The sequence below is a fragment of the Salmo salar genome, chromosome 12, assembly GCF_965601325.2.
Source record: "Salmo salar chromosome 12, fSalSal1, whole genome shotgun sequence".
NCBI classification, from domain to species: Eukaryota; Metazoa; Chordata; class Actinopteri; order Salmoniformes; family Salmonidae; genus Salmo; species Salmo salar.
This window is the reverse complement of record NC_138302.1, coordinates 21,077,501-21,097,977: the sequence shown is the minus strand read 5'-3', so window position 1 is coordinate 21,097,977 and position 20,477 is coordinate 21,077,501. Positions and strand designations below refer to the sequence as shown.

At 46.5% G+C, this 20,477-nt stretch overlaps 1 protein-coding gene across 1 annotated transcript in view; it reads right to left on the bottom strand.

The window, feature by feature from the left end:
* Positions 1-157: 157 nt before the first annotated feature.
* LOC123725450 (voltage-dependent calcium channel gamma-2 subunit) overlaps positions 158-20,477 on the bottom strand; it is an 82,773-nt gene continuing 62,453 nt past the window's right edge. Inside the window, exons 3-4 of the mRNA XM_045690988.2 lie at positions 3,667-3,807; positions 158-1,508 (exon numbers count right to left, since the gene is read on the bottom strand). Coding sequence (XP_045546944.1) covers positions 964-1,508; positions 3,667-3,807 — 686 coding nt within the window. The 3' untranslated portion in view covers positions 158-963. The remainder of the gene's footprint in view (positions 1,509-3,666; positions 3,808-20,477) is intronic.

Sequence of the window (20,477 nt, the reverse complement as noted above, 5' to 3'; positions counted from 1 at the left end):
GTGTAGGGGTGTAGGGAAGGAGGGGGGAGAAGAGTGTAGGGGTGTAGGGAAGGAGGGGGAGAAGAGTGTAGGGGTGTAGGGAAGGAGGGGGGAGAAGAGTGTAGGGGTGTAGGGAAGGAGGGGAGAAGAGTGTAGGGGTGTAGGGAGGAGGGGGAGAAGAGTGTAGGGGTGTAGGGAAGGAGGGGGGAGAAGAGTGTAGGGGTGTAGGGGAGGAGGGGGAGAAGAGTGTAGGGGTGTAGGGAAGGAGGGGGGAGAAGAGTGTAGGGGTGTAGGGAAGGAGGGGGGAGAAGAGTGTAGGGGTGTAGGGAAGGAGGGGGGAGAAGAGTGTAGGGGTGTAGGGAAGGAGGGGGAGAAGAGTGTAGGGGTGTAGGGAAGGAGGGGGGAGAAGAGTGTAGGGGTGTAGGGAAGGAGGGGGAGAAGAGTGTAGGGGTGTAGGGAACTAAGAAGAGAGTCATAAAAATTGAACTCCGTTTTAAACTCGTAGTCTGGCCCTAGTCTCCCCACTCCTCCGTGGTTCCCCAACCCCACTACCTCGCCCCTTCTCTGGGTACAGAGAGAGCGTGACACCCCATCCCCTCCCTTGCCTCCTTTCTCCCTACTCCTCCTGTTTCCCATCTTCCCCTGTCATAACTTTACAAACATGTTTAAAACTCCTTAAACAACGGTAGATGGGAAAAACATGCATTTTCTTTTTTCAGATTTTTTTGCGCTTTTTTTCAACATGGAAACTCATATGATGATCACCATCATCATCATCATCATCATCATCATCGCTGTAGTAGAAGTATCCGGAACGGAAGCAGAGCTCATCTGTTTTGTTCAGTTACGCTCTGTGATCCCTCCTTCTTTCTCACTCTCTTCCTCCCTCACAGTCCTCTCTCTCTCTCTCCCCCTCCCTCTCTCCATCCCTCCATTTCTCTCCACCCCTCTCTCCGCCCCCCTCTCCCTCCCTCTCTCTGTCTCTCATACAGGTGTGGTGCGGCGGTTAGCTGCGTTGCCCGTGTCCGTCAGGTCTTTCTGAATACTGTTGTGGACCTGGAGGAAGCTGTGGTCCCGTTCCAACGTGGTTGAGTTATAGGCGGCTGTCGGCGTGCCTGTCTGGTTCTTCAGCGTATCCCGCGGCAACGTGTACATGGACAGCTCCGTCGACGGCAGCGCCCCGAATGCCTTCAGCCCCACCGGGGACGTGTCCCGGGATGCATCCCCGGTGGAACGGGAGCTGGAGCGCGAGCGTCCCCGGTAACGGTAGCGGTAGGAGGGGATGCGCGTGATGGCGGCGCCCTGGAGGTAGTCGGCGGCGCTGATGGCGGCCCCCACGCGGAGCTGCCGGTGGCGGTCGATGAACATGTGCACTGCGAGCACGCCCACCATCTCGGCCATGATGAAGGAGAGGGCGCCGAAGTAGAACGACCAGCCATAAGAATAACTGTTCTTCTTAGAGTCCGACTTGGACGGGTCGCCCGCGTTGGCTGATATGTAGACGATGATGCCGATGATGTTACTCAGTCCTGGAGGAGAGGGGGAAGAGGGAGATAGATGGGGGGAGAGGGGGTCATCATCATCATCATCAGCCTCATCTATCTCTGTCTGACCTCTCTCTCTCTCTCTCTCTCTTTCTCTCCCCGTCCCCCCCTCTCTCTTCTCCCCGCCTCCTCCTCTCTCTCTCTCCGCCCCCCCCTCTCTCTCTTTCTCTCCCCGCCCCCTCCTCTCTCTCTCCCCGCCCCCTCCTCTCTCTCTTTCTCTCCCCGCCTCCTCCTCTCTCTCTCCGTCCCCCCCTCTCTCTCTCTTTCTCGCCCCGCCCCCTCCTCTCTCTCTCCCCACCCCCTCCTCTCTCTCTTTCTCTCCCTGCCCCCTCCTCTCTCTTTCTCTCCCAGCCCCTCCTCTCTCTCTTTCTCTCTCCGCCCCCTCCTCTCTCTCTCCCCGCCCCCTCCTCTCTCTCTCCCCCCGCCCCCTCCTCTCTCTCTCCCGCCCCCCTCTCTTACGCTTTCTCTCTTTTGCTCTCTATGTGTCTATCATGTGTCTGTGTCTTTCTCTCTGTAGTCTCTCTATCATCTGTTGTTTAATCATATATATAACATGTGTAAATGATGGGGCTAGAACAGAGCAGAACTGTTGTTTAATCATATATATAACATGTGTAAATGATGGGGCTAGAACAGAGCAGAACTGTTGTTTAATCATATATATAACATGTGTAAATGATAGGGCTAGAACAGAGCAGAACTGTTGTTTAATCATATATATAACATGTGTAAATGATGGGGCTAGAACAGAGCAGAACTGTTGTTTAATCATATATATAACATGTGTAAATGATGGGGCTAGAACAGAGCAGAACTGTTGTTTAATCATATATATAACATGTGTAAATGATGGGGCTAGAACAGAGCAGAACTGTTGTTTAATCATATATATAACATGTGTAAATGATGGGGCTAGAACAGAGCAGAACTGTTGTTTAATCATATATATAACATGTGTAAATGATGGGGCTAGAACAGAGCAGAACTGTTGTTTAATCATATATATAACATGTGTAAATGATGGGGCTAGAACAGAGCAGAACTGTTGTTTAATCATATATATAACATGTGTAAATGATGGGGCTAGAACAGAGCAGAACTGTTGTTTAATCATATATATAACATGTGTAAATGATGGGGCTAGAACAGAGCAGAACTGTGTCACGGGCACATTATTATTAGAGATGAATCCTCATGGGTTCTCCACAGCCTAGCAACAGGAGAGAGAGAGGGAGAGAGAGAGGGAGGGAGAGAGAGAGAGAGAGAGAGAGAGAGAGAGAGAGAGAGAGAGAGAGAGGGGGAGAGAGAGGGAGAGAGAGGGGGAGGGGAGAAAGAGAGAGAGAGGGAGAGTAGAGAGAGAGCGAGAGGGGGGAGAGAGAGGGGAGGGAGAGAGAGAGAGGGAGAGAGAGAGGGAGAGTAGAGAGAGAGAGAGAGAGAGAGGGAGAGAGAGAGAGAGGGAGAGAGAGGGGGAGGGAGAGAGAGAGGGAGAGAGAGAGGGAGAGAGAGAGATAGAGAGGGAGAGAGAGAGAGAGGGGGAGAGAGAGGGAGAGAGAGAGAGAGAGAGGGAGAGAGAGAGAGAGGGGGAGAGAGAGGGGAGAGTAGAGAGATGTGCTCTATATGTCTGACCTGCACCATGGAGATCGTTATCTAGACCAGCATAGCCTAGAACTCCTCTCTCTCTCTGGCTCCCTCCCTCCTTTTCTCTCCTATTTTCTCTCCCTTCCCTCTGACCCTTAATCTCCTTCACTCTCCCTCTCTCCCTACCCCTCCCCTCTATCCCTCTCTCCCTCTATCCCTACCCCTCCCCTCTCACTCTCCCTCCCTGTATCTCTATCCTCCCCTCTCACCCTCCCTCCCTCTATCCCTACCCCTCCTCTCTCACCCTCCCTCCCTCTATCCTTACCCCTCCCCTCTCACACTCCCTCCCTCCATCCCCCTCTCCCTCTATCCCTACCCTTCCCTCTTACCCTCCCTCTATCCCTACCCCCTCCCTCCCTCCCTCCATCTCTACTCCTTGCCTCTCACCCTCCCTCCCTCCCCCGCTCCCTCCCTCTCTCCCTCTCTCCCCCTCTATCCCTACTCCTTCCCTCTCACCCTCCCTCCCTCACCCTCCCTCCTTCCCTAACCCTCCCTCCATGGTTACCTGCGGAGACGAAGAGGATGCCTGCGCTGAGGATGATGTTGTGGCGTGACTTGTAGAACTCGCTGGCAGCTATACACAGCCCTCCCATGAAGAGCAGGATCACACTCATGATGGGGAAGATACTGGAGGCTCGCACCGCACCTGAGGGACACACACACACACACACACACATGAGTAGAATACTGTGGGATGACTGACACACAGACTGAAGGAAAAAACGCTAATAAATAATGACAGTTCCAAGACTGGTTCATTCTGAGAAATAACAAACTGCCTACATACAGAGAAAGTGAGAGACATTTTGACATAACATCTCTCTCTCTCTCTCTCCCTCTCTCTCTCTCTCTCTCTCTCTCTCTCTCTCTCTAACAGCTGTCACTCCTGGTAACATGCACACTTGAAACTTTAATTATAGACTAGCTTAACATTTCACCACCTCACCTCATCCTCCCCCATCCTCTCCCTTCCATCTTCTCTAACCCTCTCCTCTTCTCCTCCATGTCTCCCCCACCCCTCCATGCATCTTAAGAACATTCTCTCTTTTCCCCAAAGTGCTGACAAGGAGACCTTCTGGAAGACTCCAAACTCCCAACTTCAGGAATGTTGACACCCTTCACTCCACTCCACTCCACTCCACTCCACTCCACTTCTCATCTCTCTCTCTCTCGCTCTCGCTCTCTCTCTCTTACTCTTTCTCTCTCTCCTCTCAATTAAATTCAAATCAATTCAATTTAAGGGCTTTATTGTCATGGGAAACATATGCTTATATTGCCAAAGCAAGTGAAGTAGATAATAAACAAAAGTTAAATAACCAAAAAAATGAACAGGAAACATTACACTCACAAAAGTTCCAAAATAATAAGGACATTTCAAATGTCATAATATATCTATATACAGTGTTGTAATTACGTGCAAATAGTTAAAGTACAAAAAGGAAAATAAATAAACATAAATATAGGTTGTATTTACAATAGCGTTTGTTCTTCACTAAATTCTTGGTTGGTGAGCGGACCCCAGACCTCACAACTAGACGTCGACTGATTATGATTTTTCAACGCTGATACCGATACCGATTATTGGAGGACCATAAAAAGACAATACCGATTATTCGGCCGATTTTTGGGGGGATTTATTTGTAATAATGACAATTACAACAATACTGAATGAACACTTATTTTAACTTAATGTAATACATCAATACTATCAATTTAGCCTCAAATAAATCATGAAAACATGTCCAATTTGGTTTAAATAATGCAAAAGCAAAGTGTTGGAGAAGAAAGTAAAAGTGCATTTTGTGCCATGTAAGAGAAGCTAACGTTTAAGTTCCTTGCTCAGAACATGAGAACATATGAAAGCTGGTGGTTCCTTTTAACATGAGTCTTCCATATTCCCAGGTAAGAAGTTTTAGGTTGTAGTTATTATAGGAATTATAGGACTATTTCTCTCTATACGATTTGTATTTCATTTACCTTTGACTATTGGATGTTCTCTATAGGCACTTTAGTATTGCCAGTGTAACAGTATAGCTTCCGTCCCTCTCCTCGCTCGTACCTGGGCTCAAACCAGGAACACATCGACAACAGCCACCCTCGAAGCAGCGTTACCCACGCAGCGCAAGGGGACCAACTACTCCAAGTCTCAGAGCGAGTGACGTTTGAAACGCTATTAGCGCGCACCCGGCTAACTAGCTAGCCATTTCACATCGGTTACACCAGCCTAATCTCGGGAGTTGATAGGCTTGAAGTCATAAACAGCGCAATGCATTGCGAAGAGCTGCTGGCAAAACGCACGAAAGTGCTCTTTTGAAGGAATGCTTACGAGCCTGCTGGTGCCTACCACCGCTCAGTCAGACTGCTCTATCAAAGATCAAATCATAGACTTAATTATAACATAATAAACTCACAGAAATACGAGCCTTAGGTCATTAATATGGTCGAATCCGGAAACTATCATGGTTATTCTTTCAGTGAAATACGGAACCGTTCCGTATTTTATCTAACGGGTGGCATCCCTAAGTCGAAATATTCCTGTTACATTGCACAACCCTTCAATGTTATGTCATAATTACGTAAAATTCTGGCAAATTAGTTCGCAACGAGCCAGGCGGCCCAAACTGTTGCATATGCCCTGACTCTGCGTGCAATGAACGCAAGAGAAGTGACACAATTTCACCTGGTTAATATTGCCTGCTAACCTGGATTTCTTTTAGCTAAATATGCAGGTTTTAAAAATATATACTTCTGTGTATTGATTTTAAGAAAGGCATTGATGTTTATGGTTAGGTACAGTCGTGCAACGATTGTGCTTTTTTCGCAAATGCGCTTTTGTTAAATCATCCCCCGTTTGGCGAAGTTGGCTGTCTTTGTTAGGAAGAAATAGTCTTCACACAGTTCGCAGCGAGCCAGGCGGCCCAAACTGCTGCATATACCCTGACTCTGTTGCAGAGGTGACACATTTTCCCTAGTTAAAAGAAATTCATGTTAGCAGGCAATATTAACTAAATATGCAGGTTTAAAAATATATACATTGTGTATTGATTTTTAAGAAAGACATTGATGTTTATGGTCCAAGGTTACACTTTGGAGCAATGACAGTCCTTTTTCGTGAATGCGCACCGCATCGATTATATGCAACGCAGGACAGGCTAGATAAACTAGTAATATCATCAACCATGTGTAGTTAACTAGTGATTATGATTGATTGATTGATTGTTTTTTATAAGATAAGTTTAATGCTAGCTAGCAACTTACCTTGGCTTCTTACTGCATTCGCGTAACAGGCAGGCTCCTCGTGGAGTGCAATGTAAAGCAGGTGGTTAGAGCGTTGGACTAGTTAACCGTAAGGTTGCAAGATTGAATCCCCAAGCTGACAAGGTAAAAATCTGTCGTTCTGCCCCTGAACAAGGCAGTTAACCCACCATTCCTAGGCCGTCATTGAAAATAAGAATGTGTTCTTAACTGACTTGCCTAGTTAAAAAATATTTCTTAAAATAAAAAATTGTAAAAATTGTAATGAAAACTTGAAATCGGCCCTAATTAATGGGCCATTCTGATTAATCAGTCGACCTATACTCACAACCATAACGGGCAATGGGTTCTTTAACTGATTCAAGTATTTTTAGCCAGATCCTAATTTGTATGTCGAATTGTATGTTTCTTTTGATGGCATAGAAGGCCCTCTCACTCTCTCTCTCTCTCTCTCTCTCTCTCTCTCTCTCTCTCTCTCTCTCTCTCTCTCTCTCTCTCTCTCTCTCTCTCTCTCTCTCTCTCTCAGACACTGGGTCCTCTATTAAATTCTGTGACACTTTGTTGCCATGTACTAATACAACTCTCTCCATCCATTTCTCTACCTCTTCTCTCCCTGTGCCCCTCTCCTCTCTCTCTCTCCATCCATGTCTCTACCTCTTCTCTCCATGTGCCCCTCTCCTCTCTCTCTCTCCATCCATTTCTCTACCTCTTCTCTCCCTATGCCCCTCTCTCCTCTCTCTCTCCATCCATTTCTCTACCTCTTCTCTCCATGTGCCCCTCTCCTCTCTCTCTCTCCATCCATTTCTCTACCTCTTCTCTCCATGTGCCCCTCTCCTCTCTCTCTCTCCATCCATTTCTCTACCTCTTCTCTCCATGTGCCCCTCTCCTCTCTCTCTCCATCCATTTCTCTACCTCTTCTCTCCATGTGCCCCTCTCGCCTATCTGTCCTTATCTGTGTCTCAAACTCAATCTCTCTTTCCCTCTCCCCCTCCTTTTCTCTTTCCCTCTATCCCTCACTTGATCTCTTCTCTATTAGAGAGCAGACACTGCTTCCTCTATTAGGACTCACTCCATCTCTCTATCCCGCCATCTCTCTATCCCGCCACCTCTCTGTATCTCCATCTCTCTATCTTTGTACCTGCTTACTTTCTTATCTGTTTGTCCATCAGCTGTCTGTGTCTTTGACCTCTGATTGGCTTATTCGCTGTCCTCCAGTGTTGTCATTGCCGTGGTTACTGGGCTAGCAACAGTCTCTGGGACAGCCAATGGTACAACTAAATGTCTGTGTGTTTCTGTAAGAGGGTCGAGTGGTGTTTCTTGTACCCTCCATCACTCCATTCCTCCCTCTTTATTTCCTATCTCTCCATCCTCTCCATTTTTCTGCACAGCTGTCAGAGGGGGAGAGAGAGGGAGCGAAAGGGGGAGAGGGGGAGAGTGGTGGAGAGAGGGGCGAAGAGGGGGAGAGAGAGGGAGAGAAAGGGGCGAGAGCGGTGGAGAGAGGGGGAAGAGGGGGAGAGAGAGGGAGAGAAAGGGGGAGAGTGGTGTAGAGAGGGGGAAGAGGGAGAGATAGGAAGAAAGAGAGGGATAGAGAGAGGGAGAAAGAGAGTGATGGTGGGAGAGAGAGGGAGAGACAGAGAGGGATAGAGTGAGAGGGGGAGAGAGAGGTAGAGAGAGGTAGAGAGAGAGAGGTAGAGAGAGAGGGGGAGAGAGAGGGAGAGACAGAGAGGGATAGAGAGAGAGGGGGAGAGAGAGGTAGAGAGAGAGGGAGAGAGAGGGAGAAAGAGAGGGAGAGACAGAGAGGGATAGAGAGAGAGTGATAGAGAGAGGGAGAAAGAGAGGGATAGAGAGAGGGAGAGACGAGAGAGAGAGAGGAGAGAGAGAGAGGTAGAGAGATAGAGAGACAGAGAGGGATAGAGAGAGGGGGAGAAAGAGGTAGAGAGAGGTAGAGAGAGAGGTAGTTAGAGAGAGGGATAGAGAGAGGTAGAGAGAGAGAGGGATAGAGAGAGAGAGGGTAGAGAGAGAGAGTGAGAGAGAGAGGGAGAAAGAGAGGGATAGAGAGAGAGAGAGAGAGAGAGAGAGGGAGAGATAGGGAGAGACAGAGAGAGGTAGAGAGAGAGAGGTAGAGAGAGCGGTAGAGAGAGAGGGAGAGAGAGAGGGAGAGACAGAGAGGTAGAGAGAGAGGTAGAGAGAGGTAGAGAGAGAGGTAGAGAGAGAGGTAGAGAGAGAGGGGGAGAGAGAGAGAGTAGAGAGAGAGGTAGAGAGAGAGAGGTAGAGAGAGAGGGAGAGAGAGAGGTAGAGAGAGAGAGGTAGAGAGAGAGGTAGAGAGAGAGGGAGAGAGAGAGGTAGAGAGAGAGGAGAGAGAGAGAGGTAGAGAGAGAGAGAGGTAGAGAGAGAGAGGGAGAGAGAGAGGTAGAGAGAGAGGTAGAGAGAGAGACAGCGTGTGCTCCAGCGGAAGGTTCCAGTTGGCCAGGCTGATTAAATATTAAGGTGACCTCAGAGTTGGCCGGGCACCAACCTCCCCTTTTCTACCCCCATTCTCCCCCCTGGCCTGTCGCATTAACCCCACCTCCCCCCCCGCTCATTGACATGTGCAGTCAGGGTGCATTATCTTAAAGATACAATAACCCCACATCACACACACACACACACACGGATGCACACACACAGCCTTCTCCAGAGTCAGCGAAAATCTCTCTCTCTATCTCTCTCTCTCCCTCACTCAAACCCACACACACACACACACACACACACACACACATCACACACACACACAACATACACACACAGTCACATTCACACACACACACACACACACACACACACACACACACACACACACACACACACACACACACACACACACACACACACACAGGCATGATAGCATGTAGGATTATATGGAAGTGTGTATTCAACTGTGTGTGTGTGTGTGTGTGTCTCAGGTTGAGTTCTGGTTTCATTAGCTCCAATAGTGGGGATATAATACAACCTTCTGAGTTGTAGAGAATACCAGGGGAGCACGCTGGTAACACACACACACACACACACACACACACACACACACACACACACACACACACACACACACACACACACACACACACACACACACACACACACGCACACACACACACAGAGACACACACTCATGCACACAAACACACGTATTCACACATGTACGCACACACACATATGAATGCACACAGATAATACACCCCCACAGACACTCAAAAGTTTTGACACACCTACTCATTCAAGGGTTTTTCTTTCTTTTGACTATTTTCTACATTGTAGAATAATAGTGAAGGCATCAAAACTATGAAATAACACATGGAATCATGTAGTAACCAAAATAGTGTAAAACAAATCAAAATATATTTTAGATTTTAGATTCTTCAAAGTAGCCAACCTTTGCCTTGATGACAGCTTTGCACACTCTTGGCTTTCTCTCAACCAGCTTCAGCTGGAATGCTTTTCCAACAATCTTGAAGAAGTTCCCACATATGCCTGAGCACATGTTGACTGCTTTTCCTTCACTCTGAGGTCCAAATCATCTCAAACCATCTCAATTGTGTTGAGGTTGGGGGATTGAGGAGGCCAGGTCATCTGATGCAGCACTCCATCATTCGCCTTCTTGGAAAAATAGCCCTTACACAGCCTGGAGGTGTGTTGGGTCATTGTCCTGTTGAAAAACAAATGATAGTCCCACTAAGCGCAAACCAGATGGGATGGTGTATCGCTGCAGAATGCTGTGGTAGCCATGCTGGTTAAGTGTGGCTTGAATTCCAAATAAAAAACTGACAGTGTCACCAACAAAGCACCCCCCCCCACCCCCACCATCACACCTCCTCCTCCATGCTTCATGGTGGGAACCACACATGCAGAGATCATCCGTTCACTTACTATGCATCTCACAAAGTTATGGCGGTTGGAACCAAAAAATCTCAAATTTGGACTTATCAGACCAAAGGACTATTTCCACCGGTCTAATGTCGATTGCTCATGTTTCTTGGCCCCAATCAGTCTCTTCTTCTTATTTGTGTCCTTTAGTAGTGGTTTCTTTGCAGAAATTTGACCATGAAGGCCTGATTTACGCAGTCTCCTCTGAACGGTTGATGTTGAGATGTGCTATTGTTACTGTTACTTGAACTCTGTGAAGCATTTATTTGGGCTGCAATTTCTGAGGCTGGTAACTCTAATGAACCTATCCTCTGCAGCAGAGGTAACTCTGCATCTTCCTTTCATGTTGCGGTCCTCATGAGAGCCAGTTTCATCATAGCACTTGATGGTTTTTGCGACTGCACTTGAAGAAACTTTCAAAGTTCTTGAAATGTTCTGCATTGACTGACCTTCATGTCTTAAATTAATGATGGACTGTCATTTCTCATTGTTTATTTGAGCTGTTCTTGCCAAAATATGGACTTGGTCTTTTACCAAATAGGGCTATCTTCTGTATACCACCCCTACAGTGCCTTGCAAAAGTATTCACCCCTCTAGGCATTTTTCCTATTTTGTTGTATTACAACCTGTAATTTCAATGGGTTTTTATTTGGTTTTCATGTAATTGACAAACAAACATTTTTCCAAATTGGTGAAGTGAAATGAAAACAATAACTTGTTTAAAAAAATTCAAAATGGAAAAATGGTGCGTGCATATGTATTCACCCACTTTGCTATGAAGGCCCTAAATAAGACCTGGTGCAACCAATTACCTTTCAGAAGTCACATAATTAATTAAATAAATTCCACCTGTGTGCAATCTAAGTGTCACATGATCTGTCACATGATCTCAGTATATATACAACTGTTCTGTAAGGCCCCAGAGTCTGCAACACCACTAAGCAAGGGGCACCATGAAGACCAAGGAGCTCTCCAAACAGGTCAGGGACAAAAGTTGTGGAGTAGTACAGATTGGGTTATAAAAAAATATCAGAAACTTTGAACATCCCACGGAGCACCATTAAATCCATTATTAAAAAATGGAAAGAATATGGCACCACAACAAACCTGCCAAGAGAGGTCCGCCCACCAAAACTCATGGACCAGGCAAGAAGGGCATTAATCAGAGAGGCAACAAAGAGACCAAAGATAACCCTGAAGGAGCTGCAAAGCTCTACAGTGGAGATTGGAGTATCTGTCAATAGGACCACTTTAAGGCGTACACTGCACAGAGCTGGGTTTTACGGAAGAGTGGCAAGAAAAAAGCCATTGCTTAAATAAAAAATAAGCAAACACGTTTGGTGTTCACCAAAAGGCATGTGGGAGACTCCCCAAAATATGGAAGAAGGTATTCTGGTCAGATGAGACTAAAATTGAGCTTTTTGGCCATCAAGGAAAACGCTATGTCTGGCGCAAACCCAACACCTCTCATCACCCTGAGGACAACATCCCCACAGTGAAGTGTGGTGGCAGCATCAGGCTGTGGGGATGTTTTTCATCGGCAGGGACTGGGAAACTGGTCAGAATTGAAGGAATGATGGATGGTGCTAAATACAGAGAAATTTTTGAGGGAAACCTGTTTCAGTATTCCAGAGATTTGAGACTGGGACGGAGGTTCACCTTCCAGCAGGACAATGACTCTAAGCATACTGCTAAAGCAACACTCAAGTGGTTTAAGGGGAAACATTTAAATGTCTTGGAATGGCCTAGTCAAAGCCCAGACCTCAATCCAATTGAGAATCTGTGGTATGACTTATTAAAGATTGCTGTACACCAGCAGGAACCCAGCCAACTTGACGGAGCTGGAGCAGTTTGCTTTGAAGAATGGGCAAAAACCCCAGTGGCTAGATGTGCCAAGCTTATAGAGACATATCCCAAGATACTTGCAGCTGTAATTGCTGCAAAAACTGGCTCTACAAAGTATTGACTTTGGGACGGGGACGGGGGGGGGTGAATAATTATGCATGCTCAAGTTTTCTGTTTTTTTTTGTCTTATTTCTTGTTTGTTTCACAATAAAAAATATTTAGCATCTTCAAAGTGGTAGGCATGTTGTGTAAGTAAAATGATACAAACCCCCAAAAAATCTATTTGAATTCCATGTTGTCAGACAACAAAATAGGCACTGTACCTTGTCACAACACGTTGGCTCAAATACGTTGGCTCAAACACATTAAGAAGGAAAGAAATTCCACAAGTTAACTTTTAACAAGGCACACCTGTTAATTTATATGGATTCCAGGTGACTCATGAAGCTGGTTGAGAGAATGCCAAGAGTGTGCAACGCTGTCATCAAGGCAAAGGGTGGCTACTTTGAAGAAACTCAAATATATTATAATATAAAATATATTTTGATTTGTTTAACACTTTTTTGGTAACTGCATGATTTAATATGTGTTATTTCATAGTTTTGATGTATTCACTACTATTCTACAATGTAGAAAATAGTAAAATAAAGAAAAACCCTTGAATGAGTAGGTGTGTCCAAACTTTGACTGGTACTGTATATCGGCCTCTCACACTCTCTAGAGGGGGTTTGTACATTGTAGAGGGAGACGACACGCACACACACACATGCACACACACACACACACACACACACACACACACACACACACACACACACACACACACACACACACACACACACACCATGTGTAATTTGAAAGACTAAGCCACACCTAAGATGGCTGCCCGGCGTGCCAATGTTTGGGCCAATTCACTCAGCCACAACACAAATGGCTGACCTCACAATAACACATCGTAGATACATTAAGATGCGACCTGCAATTTCACAATGTAGATTGTGATTGTAAAATGAGTGCACAAGCAAAAAAGCATGAATGCACGCATGCACACCACAAGTGACACTGGGGCATACACCCCCTTAAGAAACCTCTGCCTGCATCAGCCAATGACATCTGGCTCTTTACGTAACCATGGCAGCTATTGTAATGGTTAGAGAGACTTCTGCTACTCTGCTGTCTACCAGAGAATGTGTGTGTGTGTGTGTGTGTGTGTGTGTACGTACATGTTTCCTACATTATCAGGACCAGAATGTCCTGACAAGTCACCAGAATGTTCTGACAAGTCACCAGAATGTCCTGACAAGTCACCAGAATGTTCTGACAAGTCACCAGAATGTTCTGACAAATCACCAGAATGTCCTGACAAGTCATCAGAATGTTCTGACAAGTCACCAGAATGTCCTGACAAGTCACCAGAATGTTCTGACAAGTCACCAGAATGTCCTGACAAGTCACCAGAATGTTCTGACAAGTCACCAGAATGTCCTGACAAGTCACCAGAATGTCCTGACAAGTCATCAGAATGTTCTGACAAATCACCAGAATGTTCTGACAAGTGACCAGAATGTCCTGACAAGTTACCAGAATGTTCTGACAAGTCACCAGAATGTTCTGACAAGTCACCAGAATGTTCTGACAAGTCACCAGAATGTCCTGACAAGTCACCAGAATGTTCTGCCAAGTCACCAGAATGTTCTGACAAGTCACCAGAATGTCCTGACAAGTCATCAGAATGTTCTGACAAATCACCAGAATGTTCTGACAAGTGACCAGAATGTCCTGACAAGTCACCAGAATGTTCTGACAAGTCACCAGAATGTTCTGACAAGTGACCAGAATGTCCTGACAAGTGACCAGAATGTCCTGACAAGTCACCAGAATGTCCTGATAAGTCACCAGAATGTCCTGACAAGTCAAATCAAATCAAATCAAATTTATTTATATAGCCCTTCGTACATCAGCTGATATCTCAAAGTGCTGTACAGAAACCCAGCCTAAAACCCCAAACAGCAAGCAAAGCATGTGAAAGAAGCACGGTGGCTAGGAAAAACTCCCTAGGAAAAACTCCCTAGAAAGGCCAAAAACCTAGGAAGAAACCTAGAGAGGAACCAGGCTATGAGGGGTGGCCAGTCCTCTTCTGGCTGTGCAGGGTGGATATTATAACAGAACATGGTCAAGATGTTAAAATGTTCATAAATGACCAGCATGGTCAAATAATAATAATCATAGTAGTTGTCGAGGGTTTAACAAGCACGTCCGGTGAACAGGTCAGGGTTCCATAGCCGCAAGTCACCAGAATGTTCTGACAAGTCACCAGAATGTTCTGACAAGTGACCAGAATGTCCTGACAAGTCACCAGAATGTTCTGACAAGTCACCAGAATGTTCTGACAAGTCACCAGAATGTCCTCACAAGTCACCAGCATGTTCTGACAAGTCACCAGAATGTCCTGACAAGTCACCAGAATGTTCTGACAAGTCACCAGAATGTCCTGACAAGTCACCAGAATGTCCTGACATGTCACCAGAATGTTCTGACAAGTCACCAGAATGTTCTGACAAGTGACCAGAATGTCCTGACAAGTTACCAGAATGTTCTGACAAGTCACCAGAATGTTCTGACAAGTCACCAGAATGTCCTCACAAGTCACCAGCATGTTCTGACAAGTCACCAGAATGTTCTGACAAGTCACCAGAATGTTCTGACAAGTCACCAGAATGTTCTGACAAGTCACCAGAATGTCCTGACATGTCACCAGAATGTTCTGACAAGTCACCAGAATGTTCTGCCAAGTCACCAGAATGTCCTGACAAGTCACCAGAATGTCCTGACAAGTCACCAGAATGTTCTGACAAGTCACCAGAATGTCCTGACAAGTCACCAGAATGTCCTGACATGTCACCAGAATGTTCTGACAAGTCACCAGAATGTCCTGACCAGTCACCAGAATGTTCTGACAAGTCACCAGAATGTCCTGACAAGTCACCTGAATGTCCTGACAAGGTATTTGTTAAAATACTATTTTAGGCTTAAGGGTAGAGAGAGAGAGAGAGAGAGAGAGAGCTGTGGTATATCAGACCACATACCATGGGTATGACCAAACATGTATTTTTACTGCTAAAATTACATTGGAAATCAGCTTATAATAGCAATTAGGCTCCTTTGGGGTTTGTGGTATATGGCCAATATACTCTGCCTTGCGTCATGCCTAAGAACATACCACACTCTCTCGGGCCTATTGCTTAATTATACCATAGCATTGTTGAATACTCGGTTCTGAGTGTGTGGTGTGTGTGTGTGTGGAGGGTGTGGTGTGTGTGTGGTGTTTGTGTAGGGTCTGTCAGCCAATCATTCGTTAAGCCGGTAGCTCAACTAAATGAAGAGCTTGTCATTGGCTAAAATAATCATGACATCCTCGAACATGGTGACATCATCAGCAGCTACCACAGTGGCTCTCTCTAAACCATTGCATCATATATTTATAATTATATGCATTGTGTGTGTGTGTGTGTGTGTGTGTGTGTGTGTGTGTGTGTGTGTGTGTGTGTGTGTGTGTGTGTGTGTGTGTGTGTGTGTGTGTGTGTGTGTGTGTGTGTGTGTGAGCCATGCGTCTCAGTTTGGGCTAGAGCCGAGCTCTTGACCATGTCTAATCCTATTGAATGGATCGGCGCCTGATAACTAGAACACACACCACACACACACACACTTTGACAACTGTATAAAACTCACTGCAACACCCTATACCCAAAACTATCACCACCCACTTTCTCTCTTTCTCTCTGCACCACACTGATCTCATTTTCCTCTCCCTTCTCTACCTCCCCCCTCTCACTTTTTCTCTCTGCCTCCCCTCTCTATCTTTCTCTCTCCCTCATTCTAACCCTCCCCTCTCTTTCTCTCTCCCTCCCCCTCATCTTCTCTCTCATCCCCCTCTATCTCTCTCTCCCTCATTCTAACCCTCTCTTTCTCCCCTGCATCCCTCCATCTTTCTCTATCTCTTCCTCTCCCTCCTCCTCTCTCTCTCTCTCTCTCTGCAGACCTAGTGGCGCTGCAGCTAAAATCCTGACTCCGGTTATGTAATTATGCATGTGTGAACTCATCCAGCTAGAGAGATGGAGAAACGAGAGAGTGAGAGAGAAAGAGAGGGAGTCAGAGAGAGAAACAATGAAAATAGAACAGAGAGATGGGGTCCCGTCCTCTGTATATGCATGCGTATTTATTCCCCTTGACTTTATCCACATTTTGTTACGTTACAGCCTAATTATAAAATGTATTAATATATATTTTTTCTTAATCAATCTACACACAATACCCCATAATGACAAAGCAAAACTTTTTTTGTTGTTGAATTTTTAGCAAATTTATACAAAATAAAAAATTGAAATATCACGTTTAGATAAGTATTCAGACCCTTTACTACAATTACAACCTCGAGTCTTCTTGGGTATGATGCTACAAGGTTGGCATATCTGTATTTGGGGAGTTTCTCCCATTCTTCTCTGCAGATCAAATCAAATCAAACTTTATTTGTCACATGCGTCGAATACAACAGGTGTAGACTTTACCGCGAAATGCTTACTTACAAGCCCTTAACCAACAATGCAGTTCAAGAAGAAGAAAAAATGTACCAAGTAAACTAAAATAAAAAGTAATAATAAAAAGTAACACAATAAGAATAACAATAACGAGGCTATATACAGGGAGCACCGGTACACAGTCAGTGTGCAGGGGTACAGGCTAGTTGAGGTAATCTGTACATTTAGGTGGGGGCGAAGTGACTATGCATAGGTAACAAACAAACAGTGAGTAGCAGCAGTGTACAAAAGGGAGGGGGTGGTCAATTTAAATTGTCCGGTGGCGATTTTATGAATTGTTCAGCAGTCTAATGGCTTGGGGGTAGAAGCTGTTGAGGAGTCTTTTGGTCCTAGACTTGGCGCTCCGGTACCACTTGCCGTGCGATAGCAGAGAGAACAGTCTATAACTTGGGTGACTGGAGTCTCTGACAATTTGATGGGCTTTCCGCTGACACCGCCTATTGAAGCTTGGCCCAAGTGATGTACTGGGCCGTTCGCACTACCATCTGTAGCACCTTACGGTCAGATGCTGAGCAGTTGCCATACCAGGCGGTGGTGCAACCGATCAGGATGCATGTGGAGCGTCGCATGCATGTGGAGCGTTGCTGCACAGCTATTTTCAGGTCTCTCCAGAGATGTTCGATTGGGTTCAAGTCCAGGCTCTGGCTGGGCCACTCAAGTACATTCAGACTTGTCCTGATGCCACTCCTGTGTTATCTAGGCTGTGTGCTTAGGTTCATTGTACTGTTGGAAGGTGAACCTTCACCCCAGTCTGAGGTCCTGAGCACTCTGGGGCAGGTTTTCATCAAGGATCTATCTGTACTTCACTCCGTTCATCTTTCCTTCGATCTAGACTAGTCTCTCAGTCCCTGCTGCTGAAAAACATCCCCACCGCATGATGCTGCCACCACCATGCTTCGCATCAGACCAGAGAAACTTGTTTCTCATGGTCTGAGTGTCTTTAGGTGCCTTTTGGAAAACTCCAAGCAGGCTGTCATGTGCCTTTTACTGAGGAGTGGCTTCCGTGTGGCCACTCTACCATAAAGGCCTGATTGGTAGAGTGCTGCAGAGATGGTTGTCCTTCTGGAAGGTTTTCCCATCTCCACAGAGGAACTCTAGAGCTCTGTCAGAGCAACCATTTGGTTCTTGGTCACCTCCCTAGCCAAGGCCCTTCTCCCCTGATTGCTCAGTTTGGCTGGGCAGCCAGCTCTAGGAAGAGTTTTGGTGGTTCTTAACTTCTTCCATTTTAAGAATGATGGAGGACACGGTGTTCTTGGGGACCTTCAATGCTGCAAACATTTTTTGGTACCCTTCCTCAGATCTGTGCCTTAACACAATGCTGTCTCGGAGATCTACGGACAATTCCTGGTTTTTGCTCTGACATGCACGGTCAACTGTGGGACCTTATAAAGACAGTGTGTGCCTTTCCAAATCATGTCCAATCAATTGAATTTACCACAGGTGGACTCCAATAAAGTTGCAGAAACATCTCAAGGATGATCAATGGAAACAGGATGCACCTGAGCTCAATTTCGAGTCTCATAGCAAAGGGTCTGAATACTTATGTAAATAAAGTCTTTCTATATTTTTGTTGACATTATGGGGCTGTTGTGTGTAGATTCCTGAGGATTTGTATTTATTTAATGGAGTTTAGAATAAAGCTGTAACATAACGAAATATGGAAAAGTCAAGGGGTCTGAATACTTTCCGAAGGCGCTGTGTGTGTGTGAGCAAATGATGGTGTTTGTGCGTGTGTTGGAGTGTGCGTAAAAGCCCATTCAAGGCCAAATCAAGCCCCATACCGCATCGCTGTGCACCTCTCAAATTTTGTAACAATGCGAAGGGCTCCGTATAGCTCCGCATGGACATGATTGGTTGACGGTAGGTGGGAAAGGTTCGTCCTGTATAAACACAAACTCACTTCCTTGACAACTTCCTTCACCATAGCTCGGTTTTGCTCCGCTAAGCGCAAGAAGTATGAAAGCCCAGAAGTCTGTGGAGGCTGCATCAGTAAGTGCTCCGTGGTCACTTCAGATGTCGGATTGACCATGCAGCGTCTTTAAGTGTGTAGGGCCCTGTGAGTGTGCCAAGAAACTATTTATCAGTCTTGTTAGTGTCAGTCTTGATGTACCTGTACCGCTTGCCATGCGGAAGCAAAGAGAACAGTCTATGGCTTGTGTGGTTGGAGTCTATAACAATTTTCCGGGCCTTCCTTTCACACTGCCTGATATAGAGTTCCTGGATGGCAGGGAGCTTGGCCCCAGTGATGCACTGGGCTGTCCGTCAAGATGCTCTCAATGGTACAGCTGCAGAACGTTTTGAGGATTTGTCAAACCTTTTCAACCTCCTGAGGGGGAAGAGGCACTGTCGCACCTTCTTCACGACTGAGCGTCCATAGTGATGTGGAAACTGAGGAACTATGTGGATGGAGGCGTGCTCGCCCCCCCCCCCCCCCCGTTTCCTGTAGTCCACCATCAGCTCCTTGGTCTTACTGACGTTGAGGGAGAGGTTGTTGCTCCGGCCATACACTGCCAGTTCACTGACCTCCTCCCTGTAGGCTGTCTCATCGTCCTCTTCCTCTAGGTGGGTGAGATGTCATTGAGAATCTTCTGGGTTGGTGGCGGCCCTCACACCCAGCACGGTGTTGTTATTGTCGAAGCCTGCATATAATGCATTGAGTTTTTCTGGTAGAGAGGCATCGTTGGGCAGATCACGGCTGGGTCTTCCTTTGTAATCTGTAATGGACTGTAGCCCCTGCCACATGCAACATGTGTTGGAGCCTGTGTAATATGATTCCACCTTATTCCTATATTGTCCTATTGCTTGTTTGATGACTGTGCTGAGTTCATAGTGGGACTTCTAGTACTTGTTCCTGTCCTCAGCCGTAGCCTCTAGCCACCCTCGTTTTCACAATCCCTCTCTCCCTCCTTCCTTTTACTCTTTCTCTTCGTCTCTCTCCCTCCCTCCTTTTAGTCCTACAACCCCCATTCCCTCTCTTCTCTTTCTGAGTTCCCTAACCCTCACCCCAACCCTGTATCCACCTTACCCTCCCTAACCCTCACCCCTACCCCACTTACCCTTCCTAACCCTCACCCCTACCCTGTATCCTCATTACCCTCCCTAACCCTCACCCCTACCCTGTATCCTCATTATCCTCCCTAACCCTCACCCCTACCCCACTTACCCTTCCTAACCCTCACCCCAATCCTGTATCCTCATTACCCTCCCTAACCCTCACCCCTACCCTGTATCCACCTTACCCTCCCTAACCCTCACCCCTTACCCCACTTACCCTTCCTAACCCTCACCCCTACCCTGTATCCACCCTACCCTCCTTAACCCTCACCCCTACCCTGTACCCCATTTACCCTCCCTAACCCTCACCCCTACCCTGTACCCCATTTACCCTCCCTAACCCTCATCCCTACCCTGCATCCTCCTTACCCTCCCTAACACTCACCCCTACCCTGTATCCACCTTACCCCCTAGAGGTGAGCCCCTCTACGCCCTCTCTCTCTCCCCCTCACCCTCCCTTACCCCTGTGCCCCTCTCTTTCAGGCAGGACGAGCAATGAAGGAGTGGAGAGCAGGATGGAGGAATGAAGAGATGGAGGGATGGAGGATGAAGAGAGAGAGAGAGGTGTGACCCATATAAGTGAGGCTGGAGTATTTATAGAAGAATGTGGCCTAATTGGCAAACCATCGGGAGAGCGACAGCACAGTCCTGCTACCCTCCTCCTCTT